Below are 24,655 nucleotides of genomic sequence, written 5' to 3'. Positions count from 1 at the left end.
AGACATCTCTTTCATTATCTTTGTAACATTTTGCAAGTTAGTCTGTGACTCACTTCCCTCATCTGTGGAAGGAGGAATATAATGTTTACTGTTTCACAGGACTGTGTCAGAAAAGAGAACACTGTGATACAAGTAACAGCACCCCCATATGTATGAATATTAGCTACTGTTGTTGTTGTTGAGGCCCTGAATTATGTGCAGAACTCACCTTTGCCCCTTGCTTTGCAGTATCTAGTTTGTGCTCACTCCTGCAGAGCTAAGTACATGGGGAACTAAAGAAGCATAGTGCTTTTTCCAGAACATGAAAATGATAGAAGGGAGGGGAAGAGCCTTAGGGGAGGTGGTGGGGCCATAAAGAATAGATGCAGAGTCACAAGATTTGAAGGTTAGGGAACACGGCATGGGGGAGCTCAAACCTTAGCTGGTGCTTAGAGTGCTTGCAATTGTCAAGCAGAGGAAACACAGGACGGCCAGCCCAAAGGCATGGCAGCAGGAATGAACATGGCTGCACAGGCCAGTCTGCCTGAAAAGAACAGGGTTATCAAGCAATGAGGTATTATTTCAAATTATGAACACTGAATATCAACTTTAGGATCTTTAGAGAGACAGAGAGACAGAGACCGACACACAGACACAGAGAGACAGAGTTTTCAAGCCAGAGAGCAAAATGATCAAAACAGGAGGACCCTTTTAGACTCCACATGTGGAGGCATCTGGAAGGGAAGGCTGAATTCAGGGAGACCTCGAATCTCTAGGAGCCTGGGGATAAGTGACAAGTGGCTGAGCAGGGTGCTGGTGTGAGAGTGGGTGAACACTGGAACACTGCGTGACCAAGTCACCCAGTAAACAGCTGAGGGCAGGGTGGACAGAGAAGTGCAAACTCCTGTGAGCTCCCGTCTCCATGCTGTGTGGAGCTGAGTGGTGGAGGTGTCACAGGTGGCAGCCCCAAGCAGGGAGGAGAGCCAGCTTGAGGGGCACAAGTTCTGTTTGAGGCCGTGGTGAGCGCAGAGCAATGAGAATGCATCTGGTCACGTGGAAATGTTCACTAGGCGCATGAGCAGACAGATTGCTTTCCCGCCATCCTCAGGAAAAGTGTATGCAAACTGAGCAGGAAAGTTGTTGCTGACGGATAAAGAATGAGTTTCCGCAAAATTGGAACTGAACCCTGGTTCGAGGCAGGCTGGCCTGAGGCTCACTGGTATCTTCATGCCTCAGCTTCCTGAGTGCTGTGATCACAGGCGTGCTCCCCTACTCCTGACCTAATAACTCGTTGGCAAGGCATGATAGACCTCCTTTAAAAAGGAGTCAGAGATGTGTATGGAATAATGGGAGATCCATACCCTTATATGCTTGACCATCTGTCTCCCTCACCCTGTCACACGGGAGATAAGCCCTGGTGCCAGTTTTGTGTGGGTTCCTCCTTCTCCTTTGCAGTTTTTGCCCTGACCAGGTGATGGTTTACTGCTTGCCTGGTGGTTCCTCTTCTTCCCTGTGCATCAAGTCCAAGCGGTTTTTCCACATCAGGACGTTAGCTCCTCTACGCTGCTCTTGCCCTTATCCTTCCACTGCCTGCAGAGCTTCCACAAAGGGTACCGAGCCAAAGCTTTGGCGCCAGCTGGCAGAGGCTTGCTTTATTCTTACTCACTAATAATGATGCATTTTGGCCCATTTTTCTGTTGAATGATTTTTCTTTTACTTATTGATTTGTAGGAGTCATCTTGTACCCAAGTGATTTTGGGAAAAACACTTAAATTAAAACTAAGTGACCGACATCATTAATCCAGGAGACTGGACAGATAGGAAGCTGAGCTGCTGAGCAAAAGTCTCATCATTTGTGCTGGCTGCTCCACAGTCTGACAGTCTTGTGCAAACTGGGGAGCTGTTAGTTCTGCAAATGAAAAGCTGTTATTGTCTCTGTGTTTGAATATCCTGGATATTGTTAGGATTCTTGTATTTATTCCTTTCCCAGTTATTCAAAGACATAAACTGTTTCTTCACAGGGATTTCCAAGGAAACTCTATTTATAGTATACAAAAAGGGGCATGGAAAACCTACCATTGGGCTGAGAAACTGTGAGTATAATTTTTTCAAACACGAATATAAAAACTTCATACAAAAACCAGGATCCTCCTTGATTCAGCATGTTGAGGTCAACACTTTTGAGCAAAGGTATTTCCCCATCTTATCTCAGGTCAACCTCACTTGATTAAAACATGTGTTTAGATGTGTGAGCCCTTGGGTTCAAGCCCCAGCTCTGGAAGTGGGGAGGGAGGGAGAGAGAGAAAGAGAAAGAGAGAATTAAATTTCATACACCCTCTCGGTGAGCAATGTCTTTCTTTCTTTCTTTTTGTTCTGGTAGCAGGGATTGCACTCACAACCTCACACTTGATAAGCAGGCGCTCATGCCACTGGGCTAAATCGCAGCCCTCACAGATCCTCTTGGAAAGAAACAACTGAAATTTATTTTTTTATACAAAGAGAATGTGATTACATTCTTAATGAATAAAAATGAAATAACAGGGGGCTGGGGATTTAGCTCTGCCGGCATAAGCACCTGTCTTCAAGCAGGCTGTCATGAGTTTGATCCCCGGTACCGTTAAAAAGGTAAAAGACAAAAAAAAGATGAAATAACAGGTAAGACCTTCCATATGCTCTAATGACCCATCAATGAGGTAACCACTAGTCTGAATCTGATGTATCTTTCCTGATCTTTCCCATGCATTTGCCTGCACACATACTGACATACAGTGAAATAGGTTTCTCAGGTGGCTTTTCTTTTTTACCTAAACAGTACTATCCTGTAATTTGACTCTCTCACTTTTGATACATCAGTGTTATTTCCTACCCCACATAGAGAGGGTTACCCACTCACTTAAACTCCTACAGTATTCCATAATGTGTATTTATTTTTACTTGTTTTTTGTTTTGTTTTGGTACCAGGGATTGAACTCACAACCTGCACTTGCCAGGCAGGCACTTAGGCCACTGAGCTAAATCCCTGGCCCTACTTGTTTGTTTTGAGACATGTCGCACTATGTAGTGCAAGCTGGCCTTGAACTCATGGCAGTTCTCCTTCCTCAACTTCTTGAGTGCTGGGATAACAGGGATGCACCAATGCAGCTCTCATGGTGTATTCATTTTGTCTTAATTTTTGAGGTGTGTTTTTTTAAAGACAAGATCTTGCTACGTAGTGCAGGATAACCTTGAATTCACTTACGTAGCCCAACTTCCTGCCTCATTTAGTATATATCCCTATTGATAGATGTTTAGGGTATATCTAGGATTTTTTTCATTTTTTAAAATTAGTGCACTGCAGTATATGATGATTATATTCCTCATGAGCAATTGGCACATGTACATGATACCATACATCTCAATTCTTTTTCTCCATCCCCTTTCCCTCCATCTCTTGAGCACTTGCTTTCTGAGAAAGATCTATCTCCCTTCACGCTATTATCTTAAATTTTGCTTTTTATTTAGACATTGGGTTTCCCATACAACAGAACTCATGACATAATTAAACATGTTTGATTTCCACAAAAGACTGAAGTTTCCTTCTCTTTATGGCAGAGTACTGCACTGTGTGTAAATACATTGTTTTTATCCATTATCTGTCGATAGACATAGCGGGCCCTTCCAAGGTTTAGCTATTATGAGTTGTGCTGCTACAAACATGACTATGAATTCATCAATATAACATGATGCCTTTAATTCTTTTGGGAAAATACCTAGATGGGGAATAACTGCGTCAAGTGGAATGGCTAGTTGTTTTTTGAGGCAGTTCCACACCGAGTCCCACAGTGACTGCACTAGTTTGCATGTCTACCAGCAACATCGAAGTGTTTTTCCCCTATAGCCTCACTAGCATTTTTTATTGTTTGACTTCCTGCTGATTCCATTCCTTGTGGGGTAAGATGGAATATTATTACTTTACAATGCTCTAAGCACCATAGTTATTGAACATTTTTTATGCATTTATCGGCTGTTGGTGCTTCTCTTCTGAGATGTGTCTATTCATTGTAGTTGCCCGTTTTTTGGTCAGGTTTCTTATTTGGGGAGGTACCTCTCCAGGTTTCTTTTGTTATCCTCTTCTTCTTTTGGCACCTGGAACTGAACTCAGGACCTTGCACCTGCCAGGCAGATGCTTATGCCATTGAGCTATATCCCCAGTCCTCTCCAGCTTTCTTGTTACCTGTACCACACAATGGACACTTGTTGATGCTTCTTTGTGAACATGGGCAAATATTTCTGTAGAACAAGTGCCTGCAAAGGGGATTGTTGTAGATATGAGACTTTAATTGCTCCAGGTACACTCCACGTGGCAGGACTGACAGTGCTCATTTCCTCCGCTTTTTCATCACTGCATATCCTTCAGGTTTCTGAGGAAATGTGATTTAAAAATAACCTTTTCATCTTCCAGAAATCTCAGTGAAAATTACATCACCGAACTACGTAAGGATTCCTTTGAAGGCCTGCTATCCCTCAGATATTTGTAAGTTACTTAATCATCATTATTTAAGTTATCTGTAAAGTGAGGAGGCAGTTCTAATTACATACTCTCCAAAATCTCTTCCAGAAATAAAATGTGCAAGTGTGCAAGTGTGTATAGGGCTAAGTCTGTGTCTATCATCAAATATGCTATGCACATTTTCACTTTTTACATCAGAAGGTACAAATGGGAAAAACCCAACATACACAGGAAAAGTAGTAATAAGATCTGAGCACTTACCGGTGTTATAACATGAACCTTGTTTTATTAGTGCTTATGTACCATTGGCTTGTATTTGTATTTACCATATGGGCCACCGATCCAATTGATCCAGTCTTTTTTATTTAGCTCATAAGTTCATTATGTTTTTGTTGTGTTTTCTTTTTTAAGTGGTTTAAAAGAAAAGGAGGGCTGGGGATATAGCTCAGTGGTACAGCATCTGCCTGGCAAGTGTGAGGTTGCAAATTTGAGAGTTCAATTCCCAGTACAAAAAAAGAAACAAACCTCTCCTGAATATATACAACAGAGACTATATGTGACCTGCAAAGTCTATAAGTATTTGCTATATGGTGTTTATAATAAAGATTTGAAAAAGCTGAATCAGAACAAAGAATTAAAGTTAACTTTAGAGTGCTGCCTAGAGGACCAGAATGTACTGTGTAGAGCGCCTGTGCTAATTTGAGCGCCATTAACCCAGGGTGTTTAGACGATTGAAGCTGAATAAAACCCTTAAAGTATTAAATAAGTTTTTAAAGTATTAAATAATTAAGTAAGCAGGTAAATTGTTGTATTATCCAGATGGTTAAGATACCAGAAGAATTGACTGCCAGCATTTTAGTGCTGGAATGATGACACCCATCTTAAAGACAGATTTTTAAAATGGTGATTAAGTGGTATAGTGTGGTGGTGCACTCCTGAAATCCCAGAGTTTGGGTGGCTGAGGCAAGGGATTATTGCACGTTCAAGACCAGCCTGCCTTACAAAGTGAGCCCAAGGCCAGCCTGAACTACATAGCATGACCCTGTCTCAAAAAAAAAAGAAAAAAAAAAGTAAAAAAGTAAAAAAATGCTATTGCTGGAAATGTTTACACTCAGCATAGAAATACTCCATCTTCACTAAAATAATCACAATCTCTGCAGTCTTGTTGTCAAAGAGGAATTACTTGCATAGTATTTTTAACTGTTTAGAGAAAGGAGGATACTATGCTCTTTGGTGTGAAAGCTTGATTTTTGTTTTGTTGTTTTGTGTTTGGTTTGGTTTGGTTTCTGGTCCAGTGGGTCCAGAAGTGTAAATATTATTAATGGTAATTAAACTAATTTTGTGGTATTTTGGCAAATAGAGCCTTTTTTCAAATGTAGAAGGCTTGAAGAAAGTAGGCATAAAGAATTTTTACTATATGGGACTAAAAATAGTCTCTGGAATTATCAAACATTCCCGGCCCTAAGGCAGTAGTGGCAAACCTGGGCATGCATAGACAAAAAATCAAAGGAGAGAAAACAATTGTTCTATGTGACGAGAGACCAAAAAAAAAAAAAGCAAGAGTAACTTGCCCATGAACTGCAGAATGGATAAGAAAGATACGGTATTTACATACAATGGAAAGCTGCCCAGCTATAAAGTAGGAAATCTTGAGGCTATTGTAGGGAAATGGATGCAACTGAGATCATGTTCATGGGTGAAATGGTTTGGACACATACAGGTGAACACCAAGTTATCCCCCTAGCATCAACAACTGGAGGAGTTAGTGGGATCCAAAAGGCACATTAGATTATAACAGTGATAGTTGAGGAAATGCCTAAAAAAGGAAAGTGGGAATCACTGCTAATTTCCAATTACCTTGTTTTTAATTCTCGTACAATTTTCATAATTTTGTTAGGTTTGGTTTTATTGTGTCTTGGTTGTTAGATTTTACTGTGCTTGGTGATATGGGCAGCTATTTTGAAGGTAACAGGATATATTGTGGTAAACATCGTTGTTTACCTATCATCTTATTTTGAAGTCCTATAATGCTTTTATTCTTTTGTTTTGATTGGTTTTATTCTGTTTTGTTTTGCTTTTATTATGTGTGAGAGTATGGATGACTATTGTGAACAAAAGGAAACATTATGGAAGCCATTGTTGATTTCCCATCATCTTGTTTTGAAGTCCTGTAATGTTTTAATTCTTTTGATAGGTTTTATTCTATTGTGTTTTATTTGATTTTATTATGTGTGATGTTATGAAGTTATTTTGAAGAAAAAAAGAGACAGTATAGTAGCCATTGTTATTATCTTGTTTTGAAGTCCTGTAATGCTTTCATTCTTTTATTTTGATTGGTTTTGTTCTGTTTTGTTTTGTTTGATTTTATTTCATGTGATGGTATGGACAAGCTATTTTGAAGAAAATGGAGACATTATGGTAGACATTATTACTTTTCCATTGCCTTGTTTAGAAGTCCTCTATCATTTGCATTGTTCTGTTCTTATTTGCTTTATTCTGTTTTGTTTTGTTTTATTCTCTTTAAAATAAACAAAAAAAGAAATTGAAAACTAGGCTTGGTGGTGTAATCCTAGCATTCAAAAGGGTGAGGAAGGATTGCTGCAAGTCTGAGGCTTGCCTGGGCTACAAAGTGAGCTCAGGGCCAGCCTGAATGCTGTAGCAAAACTGTTTCAAAATGACAGGGCAAATAAAAGCCATTAAGTAGTATACCTGCAGTCTTAGCACCTAGGAGGAGGAGACAAGAGCATGGTGAGTCCGAGACTAGCCTGGGCTACACAGTAAGTTCAAGGCCAGCCAGGACTACCTAGTTCAGAACTGAAAAACACAATCTAATAGTTGTATACTTTATTTATGAAGATCATGAAGGTGAGAGTCCTAGAGGAATTAGAGACAGGATATGGGGTCCACAATGTTTAGATACAAGTCCAAGATTCTGACAAAAATGTTTTTAATATTGTGAATTCTAAAGCCTAGTGTTCATACTACTTACTTACTAGTTATTTAAGGCAATGTTTTCCTTTTCCTTGTTCTAGAGATTTATCCTGCAATAAAATACAGTTTATTGAAAGAGAAACATTTGAAGCACTACCCTTTTTGCAGTTCTTGTAAGTTGAAAAATATAACTTCATTACATTTATAGTCTTGTAAGTTTCTTTGCTACAAATTTGGAAAATCCTTTAAACCTCTACCAAAGTGGATTATAAAGATTATTGCACAGGTCAGAGAGAGTCACTACAGAGCAATGATTCTCAGTTGGTTTGATTTTGCATGGAGGTGACAATTGCTATTGGCATGGAGAGGGCAGAGATCAGGGATGCTGCTAAGCATGCTACAGTGTTCAGTCAGACACTCAACACAAAGAATCAGCCAGCTCCAAATGTCACTAGTGCGGAAGCTGTGGAATGCTGTTCAAGAGCAATAAAGATCACTCAGCACAAGTATTTATTAAGCTTTCATTCTTTGTACCTAGTGCATTTCACATGTAAATATGAAAGTATAAATTATAAGCCACCATCTTCCAATGAGATTTCTTTAGCATATGGAAAAAGTATTTCAAGTGATGTTTCATCATATATAAGTTGAAATAACTGCCAAATGAAAACTGTTCAGAAAGAGCATCTTTATTCTTTCAATTATGTCCTTTTATTTTTTTGTAGAAATCTTCGTTGCAATTTACTCACAAAAGTGAGCTTTGGAACATTTCAAGCATGGCATGGGATGCAGTTTTTACACCGAGTGTAAGTGAAATAAATGATAAACATATGTAAAAACAAAAACTGTGAAAACCAAATCTATGTATCAACTTCATGCAGTTATTCACTAGCTGGATCCCGAAAGAGCTTTGAAAAGTGAGTCTTAAGATCCACTGATTACTTTCAGATGAGATCAGGAGCATCCAGGATGGTATGGCCAAAGACTCCATTCATTATTTCCAAATGAGGAAACTAAGGTACAAAGAGGCCAAGGGATTTGATATAACATGTTTGATGACAGGGTCTTGCTATGCAGTCCAGGCTGGCCTCAAAGTCACATTTGTCCTGCCTCAATCCCCTGAGTGCTGGGATTGTAGACATGTGGGTTTTTCTTACCACAAAGCAATTGCTTCCTGCAGATGAGCGAGCTGACTTCTATAACTTCTAGGTAGCCTGCTCTGCATTCTCAGGTAGTGGTCTTTGGCATGAGCAACACAAGGTGTCACACAGGTAACACTCAAATTAGCATCGTTTGGAGCTCAGGGCTGCTGTGAAGGCTGTGAATGAATGTTCCTTGAAATTCCACTTGCTTCCTTCTCACATGCAGAGTTCTCACTATTCAAACATATACACTAGAGAACTTCACAGGACTAAGTTTAATGTAAAGTTCTACAAGAAGCAAAAGGTACCAAAGCTTTTTCACTGCCGGTGTCCACTAAATGGGAAAGTAGAAAGAATTCCTGAAAGCCTGCCACCAGGTACTTCTCTCCCTAACCACCCACAATGTTGTTTTTGAAAAAGTATTGACTTCTGAAGTTATGAATTATCTGTGTGCAATTAGAACTTCAAAATGTCCAACAGGGGGCTGGGGATTTAGCTCAGCGGCATAAGCGCCTGCCTTGCAAGCAGGCAGTCGTGAGTTCGATCCCTGGTACCGATAAAAAGGAAAAAGACAAAAAAAAAAAAAATGTCCAACAAGCGGGTGTTTGTGTTAAGAGATAGTGTGGAAAATATGTATAAAAATACATTTCTCTAGCCCAATTCCACATGCTTTCTCTCCTGCTCCCTTTGATAAGAAGTGCAGGCTTTACTTCCTTTCTGCTGATGTTTAATAGCCTGAAGGGGATTTCAGACTCAAGATGAAAATCCCCATCTCCACCTGAGTTGGGAAAGACTTCCCACCTGTCTCGTGGGTCCAAAGTCCAGTTCACACAGTCTGAAATCCCTGGGGGGAAGTTTAGGATGCATCTGGAGCTGGTTAATTTCACCTGCATCCTCAACCGTGTGAACTCCTCACTCTCCTTGTCAACCTGGTGATGCACAGCCTGGGAGACACTGAAGGCTTGCTTTTGAAGGAAAGTGGGCACAGGTGAAGCACTAGAAAAGACTCATAATGGAGGAGACAGTGACTTGTGGCATCTGATGTTAAGGTTTTTCTTAACAGAAAGGCAGTTGCTTCCTGGAGATGAGAAAGTGAGAGCTAAGTGGTGCTGGACATTCACGCTCACAGCACTTGCTGTGGATAGAGCCCTGCCTCTCAAACTACTCTACAGTTACTTCAGTAGATTTGCACAGTCAGTCAATTGTGGCATGCACCTGTAGTGTCAGCTACTCAGGAAGGCTGAGGCAGGAGAATCATTTAAGCTTAGGAGTGGGGGCCAGCCGTGGCAACGTATCAAGCCCCTATCTCCCTTGAGAAAGTAAAAAGATCAACATAATGGTCACAATCCACCAAGTGTGTGTTTGGGACTGGGTACCTGGGCTTTGGGTTCAAGTTTCCCAGGAGACAAAGCTAGCTGAATGTCACCACAGTGAGACAGAAGCCTATCGCATCTCTTTTCAAAGGGAAGTCGCCAAGCTAGGATGCCAATACTTTTATGACCAACATGTTCAGTCTGGAGCTCATTATCAGTTGAAGTATTTCTCCCTGCTGTACAAATGCCTCCGCTGCGGTGGATTTATCATGAGTTGAGTGGAGGTGAAGCCCTGGGACTCCTCACTTGCACAGGACCCTTCCAATGTCCTGGCGGGGCCCTAGAAATTTCTGTAGGCATACATTTTGCATGCTTTTTCATTAAAAGGCACTTTGCAAATTTCATAAGGTTCAGGCCCCACTAAGTCTGGTTTTATGCCTGGATGCCAGGGAATTATACCCTAGTTAATAACTTTGATAGAGCCTCTGCATTACTGACGACATTGGAACAGTAATTAACAATCTGTTGGGGTCAGTCTGATTTAAGTCTGAAACCCACCTCAAAGATAAGCCAAGAACTCGGTGGGAAGGTGCCACTCTGAGTGGTAGGAAGACTCTCATCTGCAAGATGACGAAGCCGCTGTGCTGTGTCACAGTGCTCCTCTCACCCTGTAGTGTACTGTACTTTCCTGCTTTCAGTTGGCCCACACTCACTCTGCAGAGCATTGATCTTCCTTTGTTTATTAACTGAAACCTTGCTACCTCAGAAAAATCGGGATTGAAATATATTACAAAAAACTGGCAGTGCTGACGTTCCTAAATGTTAAGTGTGCTCCCCCCGCCCCCGACTTCCAAGCGTTTCTCCTGCATTCCACAACACAAGTGCACACTCATGGCTGCTTTTTGAAAATTCTTTCAGTCACTTCATCAGTTCTAACATTACAATATCCTCCATTTAGTTTTTTATTATTTTTGAGACAGGATCTTGCTATGTATTCCAGCCTGGCCTTGAGCTCACTTTGGAGCCCAGGCTGGTATGAAATTGAGGCAATCCTCCTGCCTCCATCTCTGAAGTGAAGGTCTGTGCTTTTACACACTGAGAAGACTTATACAGTAGAAACACCCTGACAGATGTAGAGTATATTCACATGCTGGCTTGTCTAGGGTCAGGCAACAACTGATCTAAGAGAGAACAGGGGAAAATCTAAGTCTGTCCCGGCTGAAGTATTTACCCTGTACTAGGATGCTCATGAGGTCAGTGTGGCCACATTAAAGGGAAACTGAGCCATGGTCCTGAGACAGCCTCCTGCTCCCAGCAGTCCACTGGCCTCAGTCTCCCATGCACAGATGTTTGCTCATCTCGGTGCATACACTTCCGGACTGTGCCGGGACCTCGGCAGTTCTTCTAGCTTCACAGGCAGACACGTGACACATGAAAATATCAACTCAGGTTTGTCCTTTGAGCTGACACACTTTGGCTCTTTAATTTGTAAAGCTTAAAAGATTTGGATGTTACATCCAGCAATTACTTCATCTTCCTTCTCCAACAAGGCAACGTCTCTGCTCTTGGAAGTTTAGCAGTTCTTCCTCTTCCTGTCACATTTCTTTAAGGCTACATTTATCAGGTGTCTGTTAAGGCACCACATTAAGTAGAGATGCTATTGAGATAACACACTGAACGCTCTTGAACTGGTACTTAGCATGTGGCAAATACTCAAATATGTTACTTTAGTCTCATTTTCCCAACAACTCCTGCATTGCTACTATTATTCCCACTAATTCAAAGATGAGGAAGCTGGACTCAGAAGCCTGGGCTAACTCAGTCAGGTGCACACCATTCGTGAGTGGTAGGACTACTTGGCCAGCTTTGCACACAATTTTCTATGCAGCTTTTGTTCCCTTGTACTAGGAACTGACTGATAACAGTTTGGCTTTTTGTACTTTGACTGTACTTTGGAGTTGGCTTCTAACTTCAGTAGGACCTTTGGGACAGACAGCTCCAACTGTTTTCTGCTAGTTTGACACTCGTAGAGTTCCTGGCCTGGCCATGACAGTTGTGAGCATCTGAAGGTTCCCTGCTCACTGGCCAGTGTAGATGACCTCTATATTCATTTTTATTGCCATCTTGTGGTACTGGGGATTGAACCCAGGGCTTTTGCACTGAGCCACATCCCCAGCCTTTTTTTAAATTTAGAAATAAGTTCTCTTTAAATTGCTCAACTATCCAGGCTGGACTCAAATTTTGACCTCTGGCCTCAGCCTCCTAGTGTGCTGGGACCGCAGGCCTGCCCCACTGGGCCTGGCCTTCACAGTCATTCTTAGTGGCTGGGGGAAAGGAAGCAGGGAGAGAAGAGGTAGGGGTGGAGAACCCGCTTTCACAGAGCCCAGCAGTGAGTGGCCTATTGAAAGCTATACTTTGAGCCACTGTGCTTATTAGTCATGTGACATTCATATTCTTTCACTTCATGACATCATCTCATTGAATATTGTCTAACGTTACAAATGAAGCAAGATAAACTGCATCTGGAAGAATGCACTAAATGGGGAAGCTCACCTGGCGAGAACGAGCCACGTGGCTCCCAGTCCCACCACTGACTCCCTCTGACCTGGTCAAGGAAGAGTCTGAAAGTCACTCCTCTTTCTGCCCTCTGCCAACAGGACTGTGCTCTCAGCACTTGGTCCTCCATATATTACAACATGGCTCTTTTCAAAATAAAAGCACAGCTTTATAGAAAACAGTTCAGTGGTGTTTAGTGTATTCATGAGATTCCACAATAATCTCCAATATCTCATTCCACAACACCCTCATCACCCTACAAAGCAGCCCTGTACCAGTGAGTGAGCACTCCCCATTTCCTTGGTGTGCTGCCACACCAAGCTGGCTTTGGTTTTGTGAGACAGAATCTTGTCATGCAGCTCAGGCTGCCTCCAGTTCATTGTGCATCCCAGGCTGAACTTGAACTCATCATCTTCACTCTGTCTCCTGAGTGCTAAAATTATAGGGATGCCTCATTATGCCCAGCTGGAGCACAAAGGTTTTTAGTTTTGGTAAAATCTGCTTTATATATTTTTCCTTTGGTTATCATATATGAGAAACAAGAGCATAAGCATTTGCTCCTGTTTTCTTCTAAGGGTTTTATAGTTTAAGATCTTGTACTAGGTATCTGCTATGCTTTGAGTCAGTTTTCTAATACTGCTGCGTAGAGGGGCCCAACATCATTCTTCTGCATGTGGATATCCAGTTCTCCTAGCAACACTCTGCAAGACTGTTCTATTGTTTTCACACCTGTCAACAGGCAGTTAACAGTAACGGTGAAGGTTTATTCCTGGACTGTCAGCACGATTCCATTGATTTACAGGCTAGTCTTACTCTAATACCACACTTCGGTTTGCTGTAGATCTCCACTGGGTTTGGAAAGTGGAAACTGAGTCCTAGTCTGTTCTTTTTCAAGATGGTTTTGGTGATTCTGAATCTCCTGACTTGCTATGTGAATTTTACAGAATAGCTTGCCAGGTTTTGGAAAGAATCCAGCTGGAAGTTTTTTTTTTTTGGTACCGGCAAACAAACTGATGACTGTGCCCTTGCAAGGCAGGCGTTTGTGTCACGGGCCTGAATCCCCAGCCCTCCAACTGGAATTTGATGTTTTGTTTCATTTTGTTTAGCAGTACTGGGCCTCGTGCTTGGTAGGTGAGTGCTATACCACTGAGCCCCAGCCCCAGCCCAGGTAGCTGGGATTTTGATAGGAACTGTGCTGCAATCATAGCTCAGCTTGAAGTATAGTGACATCTTTTTTTGTTTTTTTGTACCAGGAATCAAACTCAGGGCCTAGTCCTTGCCAGACAGGTGCTGTGCCACTGGGCTACATCGTCGGCACCTGTGCCCTCTTAATAGTAATGATGTCTTCTGATCCATGATGACAAATGTCTTCTATTCATTTAGATCTTTAATTTCTTTTAACAGTGGTTTATAGTTTTCAACATATGTTTTGTACTTCTTTGGTTACATTTAGTCCTAAATGTTTTATTCTTGTCAACACATGGAATAGTTTTCTTTTCTTTTTTTTTCAACACATGGAATAGTTTTCTTTTCTTCTTCTTTTTTTTTTTTGTTTTTGTTTTTTGTTTTGTCTTTTTCCTTTTTATGTGTACCGGGGATCGAACTCAAGACTGCCTGCTTTCAAGGTAGGCGCTTATGCCACTGAGCTAAACCCCAGCCCCTGGAATAGTTTACTGAATATCATTCTTAATTTTCTTTCTGGCCCTGGCGGTGGAGCCCAGAGCCTTGTATGTGCTAGGAAAGTATGCTGCATTGAGTTACACTGCAATGGAAAAAGACAGCCAATTTTTGCATAAGGATCTTGCGTTCTACAACCTTTAATGTTACTAGTCCTAGTTTCCTTCCATGTATGCATTCATTATGGTTTTCTCTTCTCTTTTGATTTGTTTATTTGTTTGATTAAGAGATTTCACTACGTAGTTCAGACCGGCCTTGAAGGTACTATGCAGGCCAGGCTGACCTCCAACTCAGAGTGATCCTCCTGCCTCAGCCTCCTGGGTCCTGGGATTCCAGGCATGTACTGCCACAATGACTGGCTTATACTTTCACACTTGTACCAGGGACTGAGCTACATTCTTGTCCCTTGCTTTATTTTTATTTTCAGATAGGATCTACTAAATTCACTAAATGTCTAGGCAGGAATCCTCCTGCCTCTCAAAGTGCTGGTTGCAGGCCTGTAGCCACATGCCTGGTTATGCTACAGTTTTCTATATGTATATGCAAGTGTACAGTTTTGTTTTCCCTGGCTGCCCTGGCTGAAACCTCCATATAGATTTTAATAGATACAAGAAGAGATCTTTGCTTTGATGTTAGCCATGGTGGTGTTTTTCCTTTTTATTTTTGTGCCCTTTACTAGGCTGAAGTGATTTATTTTTGGGACCGGTGATCGAACTCATGAGCTGGCCCTTGCCAGGCAGGTACTTATGCCTCAGCCCCAGAGGTGATTCTATTCCTAGTTTGTGGATGTTTTTATAGTGAAAAGGAGTTAATTTGTAAATGCTCCCACTGCATTAACATAGATGAACACGTTTCTTTCAGTCTATTAATATTGTTTTAGACTGATGTTTATGTTGAGCCAAACTTGCATTCCTGGACTTGGTCATGATGCATAGTGTTATCTGTATGCTCTGTTTAATGTGGTTTGTGAGGAATTTTATATCTATATACTGCTTCAGGATTGAGGACATAGCTCAGCAGCACAGCACCTGCCTGACAAGTGCGAGGTTGTGAGCTTGATCACTGGTACCAAAATATATATTCATATATATGTATATATATTCATAATTTTCTTGATTTATATCTTTTTTGTATAGGGGGGCAATACTTACTCCTAGAAGGAAGTAGGAATGATTCTGTCTTCTTTTACATGTTAGAAAATGTTTTGAAGGTTTAGTGATATTGCTTATTTTTATTTTATTTTATTTTTTGTCTTTTTCCTTTTTATGGGTACCGGGGATCGAACTCATGACTGCCTGCTTGCAAGGCAGGTGCTTATGCCACTGAGCTAAATCCCCAGCCCTGGTATTGCTTCTTTAATCCGTTGGCAGATTTCACCAGTGAAGCCATCTGATCATGAGATTCTCTTCATCCCACCAAAGAGAAAACAAAAGGCTCTTCTTCTGTGAGAAGTTTTGGTCAATAACTCAATCATTCTATTTAAATAGGTCTGTTCAAGGTTTTGTTGTTTCTTCAGTTTCTAGAACCATATCTATCATCTAGGTTATCTAAGTTATTGGCAAATAATTTTTTGGTTTTCCCTTATAATCCATTCCATTCTAATAATAATCCATTCCATATCAGTAATAATCCCACCCTTGTTTGAGACACAGTTTATTAGTTCAGACTGATCTTGAACTTGCTGTGATCCTCCTGCCCCAAAGTTCCAAGTGCTGGGATTGTAGACATGTGTCACCACACCCAGCCATGTCCCCTCCTTTGTTAATGATGTTTGCCCCCAAAACAGAGTCTTGCTATATAGTTAATGCTGGCCTTGAACTCACAGCTGTCTTTCTGCCTCAGCCTCCCAAGTGCTGGGATTATACCACCAAGCCCGGCACTGTTGATCTTTTACCACTGAGTTGTTTTGGTATCTAGAATACAATTTAGGGCTTCATGCTTGCCAGGCAGGCACTGGGCTCATAAGCTGCTAAGCTGTCTCCACAGGATCGTTGTTAAAAACTAATTTTTGGCAGTGTTGATTTTCTCTATTGTTTTTCAATTCTCTGTATCACCTTTTTCTGTTCTACTCTTTACTGTTTCTTTCTGCTATCTTTTTTTTTTAAGTTTCTTGGATTTTTTTCCTTGTTTACTCAGAGCTTTATATTACTGATGAGAATTTTTAATATTTGCATGTGTGTGTATACCTTTCCTAAAGTGTTGGTGCTGGGTGTCTTCTTTCACAGTGATGTTGAGGTATTTCCTCATGTCTGTTATTTCTTCTTGACCTGTTAGTTGCTTATATATGCTTAATTTCTATATTTAGGAATTTACCAAACTTCTTCCTGTCATTGATCTGTGATTTCATCCCACCTTCTTTAGAGAACATATTTTGTGTACTAGTCCTTTTAAGTGTATTGAGACTCGAAGTAGGTGTGATGACACATGCTTGTAATCCCAGCATGGGAGGTTCAGCAATGAGGACTGCAACTTCAAGCACATGCTGGGGTACATAGCAAGCCTGGAGCTGATTGGTATTGCAGAGAGACCCTGCCTCAAAAGAAACAAAGAATGGATGGACACTTGACCTAGTCTATCTCAATAGACCTGGCTTAATAGTAAAAGGTCCCAAGGGTCTTGAGACACATGCATGTGGCACTCACAGGTCTTTTCAATGTGCCCTTAAGAAGACTGTGTTTCTTCTTGTTTTTACATTGTTGTTGGGAAATGTCCTATACAGGAATGTTAGGTTTGGTTGGCTTATAATAAAGGCTTCCTTATGGAGCAGTCACTTTTAGGGATTTTGTTTTTAGCCTCTTTTTTTTTTTTTTTTTTTTGGTTTTCTATCCACTTTTTTCCTACATTTTTTTCACTTTCTCTTTTCCACAGGATCTTTTACAGACATACAGAATCCCCAAAGGGAACACTGCTTTATGCATTTTAAGGTTTATTCATAGGTAATCAAAGAAAATGGTTTTTTAACCTATGAATCAGCTCCATACCAAAAAAAGAATATCAACTTTTTATGTAATTTCATGCATATTGAAAATACAGATAACTTTTATCCCATTGCATTTTTCAGAATTCTCAATAATAATCCTCTGACAACTATCGAAGATCCATCACTTTTTACATTACAAGCATTAAATTATCTGTAAGTATTGCCATAACCTTTAAGTCATAATATGACTTTGGCTCTTCTTGCTTCCTTCCAAGAATGGTACAGTATTGTACTTTGATCCTACAGGTCATAAGTTTAATTTTAATCAGGTTATTCACAAAGAGAAGGATTAAGATGTATAATGGGCAAGAGAGTCAGCAGGGATCGGGAGCACCACTGAGGAACACGGTAGACACGGATCACATCAGTGGATGCAGGAACACCATTACCCCAGGAAACATAGTGGCCTTGTTACTAAAAAGAACAACACAGTGAGAGATGTGAATGCAATATAAAAATGTGAAGTATGATGGTGACTGAAACACAGATGCAGCATCTACTATGCAATGCCAAGGTCATTCATTTGATGATGAAAACATTAAATTTGAATTTTTGCATGAAGACTTCTCTGGGATTATAGTTCATGTAAAGTTATGTGCTGGCTTGTTTCACTGGGAGGCAAAAGTGCAATAATAAGATATCCTTCAAATACCTGTTGAAGCACAGACTTTTGGCATTGGGCTTCCTCATTTCTGTCTGGCTTTCTTCTTCAGGGACTTGGGACAGACGCATGTGTCACTCACAGTACTGGAGAACATCCTCACGAAGTCTCTTGAATTGGAAAGACTGTAAGTTAGTTTTTTTCTCAGATCTGTTTCTCTTGGGTTCATTGTTGTTGCTAGGTTTGTTTTACTATTAAGTCAGGCTTATGGACGTGTGATTTCCATGTCACAAAACTCACATGTTTGAGGAGTTTGTGTGGTTATGTAGCCACCACCACACCCCTGCTGTAAAACATCTGGGTCACCTTCAGAAGGCAGCTCATGTCCTTCACAGCTGGTTCACTCTATCTATCACGGCTCCCAGAATCTGCCAGTCTTTATTTCTGCCCTGTACGTTTACATTTTCTGGAAGGTCTTATAAATGAAATCATGCAGTGTGCAGCCATTTGTGTTTGGCTATTATCCACTTAGGATAATCATTCATACATCCCACGTGCAGTCTATGGGAGTTCAAATGGCAGCTAGGCGTGGCGGCCCAGGCCTGTAATCCTAGCACCCAGGGAGACTGAGGCAGGAGGATGGCAAGTTCAAAGTCAGCCTGTGTATCTTACTGACAGTGTGACCCTGTCTCAAAATGAAAATGCATAAATACATGTAAAAGCTGGACAAAAAGAGAGGCTGGAGACAGCCCAGTGTGAATGCCCTCAGTGTAATCGCTAGTACCCCAATCAAAAACAAAGAAAAGAGTTACCACATCATCTTTACCTGATCCCTGCATTTCAGTCTATAAAAAAGGTAAGCCTTTTTAACACCATGTATGTGGATCTATCTCATTGTAGCTTAAGTGTGCATTTCTTTACTAGCTAAGCTAATGATGATTATCTTTATGAGTGCAGATATTATTTTTTAAGTACTTGGCCTTTCTTACTGAGCTATGACCTCCCCTTCCACATTTTTCATTTTGTTATTTTGAAGCAAGGTCTCACCATGGATTTATGTTGCCCAGACTGGGCCAAATTTACAAACATCCTACCTCAGTTTCCCAGAGCACTAGAGTAGAACAGAAATCTTAACTTTAAAAATTTTGATGAAATAGAATTTAGCAAGCTTTTGTTCTTTCAGGCCTTTTCTTGTCTTACCTAAGAAATCTTTGTTTTATGTGCCCATTGTTTAACCCATGGCTACGAGATTTTCTCACTTGCTTTCTTCCAGAATTGCGCTGTGTAACTCTAGTCATACTTAGGTCCGTGATTATTTTCAGAGGTGCTGGGGATTAAACCCTGGTGCTTGCACTAGCATTTTTTATTGGTAGTTTTGAGACAGGGTCTCACTAAGTTGCTGATCTACCTGGGCTGGGCTCCAATTGGTGATCCTCCTGCCTCAGCTTCTGAGTGTTAGGATTACAGGTAGGTTTATGATCTATTGTGAGTTAATTTTCATGCAGAGTGTGAAGTATATTACTGTACTACTGTATGTAGTGCCCTGTTTTGATGGTTTTTATACCACTGACTGCAACTTGAATTGTGCCATCCTCCTCCAATATAGCAAGCTAAATAGAAGCTCGCTTAGTAGTGAAGTAGTTGAGGGTTTGCAAGACACCTTTCATTTAGCAGTCTGCGCTCATTGTTTCTGTCAGGTCACCTCCTCAACTGACTTCCCACACTGCCAAACCCCTTGGTTTCTGCTCCAGGCTCGTCTTCCTCAACTTCCTGCAGCACCTGCTTCCCTTCCCACCCACATTAGCTAGACACCATCCTTTCCAGAGCCACTAGTAATTCATGGCTGCTTTCATCACGTAGTCATTGCTCCCTCATCCTCCTCTCCCTTCTGTATTTTGAGATACTATGGATCAAACCCAGGACTTGAGCACACTAGGCCAGCTCTCTCCCTCTGAGCCACTTCACCCCCACCGAGTCCTCCTTGACCTTTTGAATGCTCCAGTTGTCTAGATTTACCAAGTTTGATCTGTGTTATTAACCGCACAATATAGGTAGGGATAAACTGACTTTTTTGCCAAATGTCTCACATTTACCACTCGGAACCCAAGTTGTGAAAGGGACCTCACACATTGGAAGCTGATTCCCACTTTTTTTTTTTTTTGCTTTTTCATTTTTATCGGTACCAGGGATCAAAGTCATGACTGCCTGCTTGCAAGGCAGGCGCTTATGCCGCTGAGCTAAACCCCCAGCCCGGATTCCCGCTTTTTAGAAGCCGATGTACTTCCTGTGCACTCCCAACCCACAGTGAGACTTACAAGTTGAAAGGAGATGCTTCTGAATGAAAGGACACATTCCTGTCACTCAGCACTAATCTCCAGGACCTTCATGTGAGGCCCACCACACGCACTGCTGAGCTTCCTTCTGTGGGGACCCCTCTCTCCCTCCTATTTACTCACAATATCCAAAAGCTGCAGTGGCTGTTGGCTTCCTACCCAGCCGCAAGGGCTGCCTCCAGCACTCCTTCCTGCTCCACACTGTGGAGCCTCGTCCTGCCTCTTTACCATTCAAGGAGCAGCTTTCCATTAACTCAGAACTCTGTGTCCTGTCTGCAGGATCTTACCGAGCAATATGGTCTGCTGCCTCTGCCAGTTTAAAAATGATATTGAAGTTGTCGACAAGACAGTCAAGCTGCACTGTGATAGCACCTGTCTGACCAATGCCATGCAGTGTCGTGAGTCTCAATTGCCTAATGATGTTTTCATGTTTCTTTTATTTGCTTTTTAATTTCTAAATACTGATACAAAGGCTGTAAACTAATGATACAATTGGTTTGCACTTATAATGTGCAGTTATGTGCACTTATAATGTGCAGTGCAGCTTGTAAGCTGGTTTTTTATATATTAGGTCTCTATTCCTTCAACCTTAGGCAGGTGTACATCCGTTTTATCATCTTTTCGAAACTGTGTCAAGCCGTACTATTGTATTGGAGCCTGAGTTTCTGATTGCCTAACTACAATTGCTTGTCTCTTCTAAGGGAATGCAGGGTTGTTCCATGCCCAGACTGTCCAAACCTGAGCTTATCATGAGTCTCAGATGACTCAGGTGCATTTAAGGATTTTTCCGTATGTCGGGTTTATTAGCTCTCACTTCATGCTTGCCACATGTGAGTGCTTTCATATCCAGAGAGCTTGAATACAGGGACAAATAATAAATAGTGGCACTACGTTTCTTATGCAAAAGAACTTTGCTTGGTTTCCAAAACAAATTTTTACCAATTACAGTATTCATTCTACCCTCAGAGGTGAGAAAAACAAGAATTTCTTGCCTCCATTTACAGATTAAGATCAGAGGTGTCAAGTGCTAGAGCCTCATGCCCAGCCCTCTGTCCGCAATTCTGGGTTCTCCAGAACCCATTTTCCTCTATGGTCATGATCCTTACCCCCTCCTCCTCTGGTCCTCACCACCACCAGTCAATTAATTCTTCCAGAAGACAAATCAGTTACACATTGAGCCCTTGACTTTCGTATGACAGTATTGTCAGGAGCTTTGGATGCTTAGAAATATTAGGACAGAAATAAAAGTAGGGAAAGCATCTGATCTGATAGAAGGGGCAGTTTCTCTTATAAATTACCATCTTAAGTCATGTATATACAGAAACTGCTGTTATTTTGTAGATTTGCTGTTCACTATTCCACAGAGGCAGGCATACAACCAGGCAAATTAAAAATCTCTTATCCTACACTCTGGATCCCTGCTCTGATATAAGGAAGACTCGAGCAGTACAGTGTTTGGCTCTGTGTAGAAGAACCTTTTGTTATGGGACTGGACAGTGGCAGTGAACCTACCACACATGCATGGTTGTGTTTTTCTCTTAAGACAAAAGACGTTCATAAGGAGTTGTTTTTTCCCACCTAAAACCCCAGTATTCAGGTTTCATTGCAGGGTTGGCACTTTGCCATGAGTAAGTGGGTTAGGGTGCGGTTTGGCACTTTTTCTCTGGATGTTTGCCATCACGGTGCTAGGACACATGGAAGCAGGGACCAAGTGAAGGCACTGGGCACACAGGTGGAGCAGACGTATCCAGAAAAGACCTGTAGGCAGAAGGAGTGGGGCTTTTACATGTCTGCCTTTTTGTCCTAAGAGGACTGTCCTTCATCATGGTCATCCAAACATAGTGAGGTGGCAACTGACCAGGTGGGGTGAGGAAGACCTGTGCTGCCTCTGCTGCTACACTGTGACATTATGGTGTTTTGGGTCCTGCATGGGTATGCATAGAAGGTCTGCAGAGAAGCCTGCTGAGTGGGCAAGTACTTGTCAGGATGTGGCCTTTAGTGAGTACCAATCATTTGGCTAAGTTAAGTTGCTGTATACACACTATGGAATGTTCTCAAAAAGTAGTCTCGTTAGCAAGAGAGGTCATTTTCTCTTTCTGTTGGGTTTTTGTAAGTTTAAGTTTGGATTTCTTTTTGTCTTGTCCACATGGCACTGAAATAGTTGCTGACCTCTCCCTTCTTTGACTGGTGTGTACAGCTGTGGGCCAGTAAAAAGCTGGGTGTCTATCATTCTGCCCTAACTGAGAGCAATGTCTTCTTTTCTGACAGTGGGAGACACATCCATAGTGATCTCCCAAGAATCCTTCATGAAAGTGTTACAAGCCCGGAAGGGGAGCACCAGCACCCAGCTGAATATTGAATCTGAAATGTCATCTTCAGAGGAAAGTGTGACCAACCCAGTGGGCTTTACAAAAGAGCAGCTCGATATGAATGATGAAAGTGACATCATCAGTGCACTAAACTACATACTGCCTTATTTCTCCAAGGAAAATCTAGAAGGCATAGAGGCAACATTATTACCATTCATTCAGCTGCTTTTTTCAAAAGTCCAAGAGGACGCTAATCCCTTAGGTGACTTGAACCACAACAGGAGAAACTCTTTTCAACCTGCACGCAACAATTTACGTTTCACAAATAAGATGAAGAAGCTGTATCTTCTTCAAAAATTGCTGGAGGAAGGTAACCAGGAAAAAAACAATGAGGTAAAAAAGGAAGAGAAAATTCCTATGCTGCTACAGCCTAGCCATTTTCTTCCCAAATTCAGAGGCCAAATCTTTCAAAAAAAATCGGAAAATGCTGAAGCACCAGAAAACAGCCTGGCAGCAGTTGGGCATGGAAGGAAAACACTTCAGAGAGTAAAGAGAGAACTTGCGGAGAACACAAGAAAAGCTGTGTCTTCTTCAGAAAATGGCATTTTTATTTTAGAGCATGCAAACTCTATAGTTAAAACCATGGGGGGGAATAAGCCAATCATGCATTCTGGAAAAGTTCACCGTTTTCACAAAATTCACTCACGTGTGGCCCACAGAACACAGGAGACCAAGCTGAGTGAAAACCTGAGAAAGGAAAGCACACGCAGTACACTACTGCTTGCAAAGAGGCCTCCATTCCCAGCAGTGAAGAGTCACACCAGCTCCCCTTCACAACAGGTGCTCTCACCTTCAAGAGACCCGAGTATTCGGGAGAATCCTGTGTCAGAATTATATGTGCCTTTAGAGCCTTCAGTAGAAAGCACCTCTGTAGAAAACCCTGCTACAGATGAAGATTTTCAAGGAGTGGATTTTGGAGGGTATGTTAGTGTGCCAGAAAGATCTGTATCTGAAAAAACTCAGAAGGATCCTTTGGCCAAAGAGTCTGCTGCGACTACACCCGACCTCACACCAGCTGTGAGGCAGGCCAGGGAGGCACGATGGCAACAACCCAACACGGGGACTGACTCACTCCCCAGGGACTTCACCTCCACACTGCTGTCAGGTGATCAGTTTGAAACTTACCGAGACCAGCAGCTGGGGCTCCTCATCCCCAACAATAACATCAGAAGGCTGATTTCTCAGGTCAGCAGGATCGTAAAAATGGTCTGCTCTGAGGCCCACATGCAGCTGGCCTGTGCCAAGCTCATCTCTAGGACGGGCCTCCTGATGAAGCTACTCAGTGAAGAGCAAAAAGTCCATGTGGCCAAGGCCCTGTGGGATGCAGAGGATCAGAAGAGTGAGAAGGACACCACTGAGAACACAGCAGAGAGCGACCACAAGGACCAGAAGTCAAGAGAGGTGAGGAGGTCTACCGAGCTGAGGGGCCACCATGAGGTGCACAAGCAGGGCCTGCTGGTCTGTATTTTGTCCTGGCCACGTAACTTTGGCCAGGATGGCACTCTCCACCCTGCTCCATGAGAGAAGGAGATGTCCTAACACACAAGATAAACAAAGCAAGAGAAGGACGTGCACTATAATAAGATTTGTAACACATCCCGTTTGATGTGCTTTTAAGAATCTCTAAGCTACTCAGAAGAATTGGATTTAAATAGACAGCTGTCATCCTTGTTATGTCTTTGTTACCCAACTAAAATTATCTTTTTTTTTTTAGCTTACAAAAGTTCCACAACGTGACTATTACAAACTGATCTTGCCATTATCTTTCATGGGAGTGATGATTTTGATGGTAATTTTCTGCCTAATCAAGGTAAGGATAAAAATTGATTCAGGTTTCCTGAATGCATCTTGTCTTTGTATGATTCAGAACCATGAACAGAAAACCCAGGCCATGTTGCCCTTTCCTCCTGGACATTCCTCTGTAGTTTAGTTTAGTTTCTTTGTTGTTGTTGTTGTTTTGTAACAGGGATCAAACTTGGGACCTCACACTTACAGACAAGTACCTGCACCACTGAGCTAAATCCCCAGTGCCGTTCCATGTTAGTAACTCAGGTTGAAATAGTCTTTCTCTTTTACTTTAATATGATTTTCAGGTATGAGGACTGGTTTATCTTTTGAGATGGTGCCTTGCTGACCTTGAGCTCATTATGTAACCCAGGCTGGGCTCAAATTCACAGTGACCCTCCTGCCTCAGCCTCTGGAATGCCTGGTGTTCTCCAGGGATTTTTAAAGGAACTCCACTCCCGAAAGATCTCTGACGAGCTAAAACCAAGACAACAGGTCAC

The 24,655-nt window shown here is 41.7% G+C and overlaps 2 protein-coding genes across 2 annotated transcripts in view; one reads left to right on the top strand and one right to left on the bottom strand.

Moving 5' to 3' along the window:
* LOC101788353 (uncharacterized) overlaps nucleotides 1-24,655 on the bottom strand; it is a 153,696-nt gene that overhangs the window by 79,505 nt on the left and 49,536 nt on the right. Inside the window, exon 12 of the mRNA XM_063241850.1 lies at nucleotides 17,720-17,838. The gene's annotated coding sequence lies outside the window, so the exon portion shown is untranslated. The remainder of the gene's footprint in view (nucleotides 1-17,719; nucleotides 17,839-24,655) is intronic.
* The window catches only part of LOC134474505 (leucine-rich repeat-containing protein 37A3-like), a 34,727-nt gene that overhangs the window by 6,958 nt on the left and 3,114 nt on the right, over nucleotides 1-24,655 (top strand). Inside the window, exons 2-7 of the mRNA XM_063242686.1 lie at nucleotides 2,001-2,072; nucleotides 4,421-4,492; nucleotides 7,501-7,572; nucleotides 20,281-20,399; nucleotides 22,270-23,771; nucleotides 24,085-24,180. Coding sequence (XP_063098756.1) covers nucleotides 2,001-2,072; nucleotides 4,421-4,492; nucleotides 7,501-7,572; nucleotides 20,281-20,399; nucleotides 22,270-23,771; nucleotides 24,085-24,180 — 1,933 coding nt within the window. The remainder of the gene's footprint in view (nucleotides 1-2,000; nucleotides 2,073-4,420; nucleotides 4,493-7,500; nucleotides 7,573-20,280; nucleotides 20,400-22,269; nucleotides 23,772-24,084; nucleotides 24,181-24,655) is intronic.

The sequence above is a fragment of the Cavia porcellus genome, unplaced genomic scaffold, assembly GCF_034190915.1.
Source record: "Cavia porcellus strain 051 isolate PalLab524CR breed Dunkin Hartley unplaced genomic scaffold, mCavPor4.1 scaffold_32, whole genome shotgun sequence".
Lineage (NCBI taxonomy): Eukaryota > Metazoa > Chordata > Mammalia > Rodentia > Caviidae > Cavia > Cavia porcellus.
This window is presented reverse-complemented; position numbering and strand designations above follow the sequence as displayed.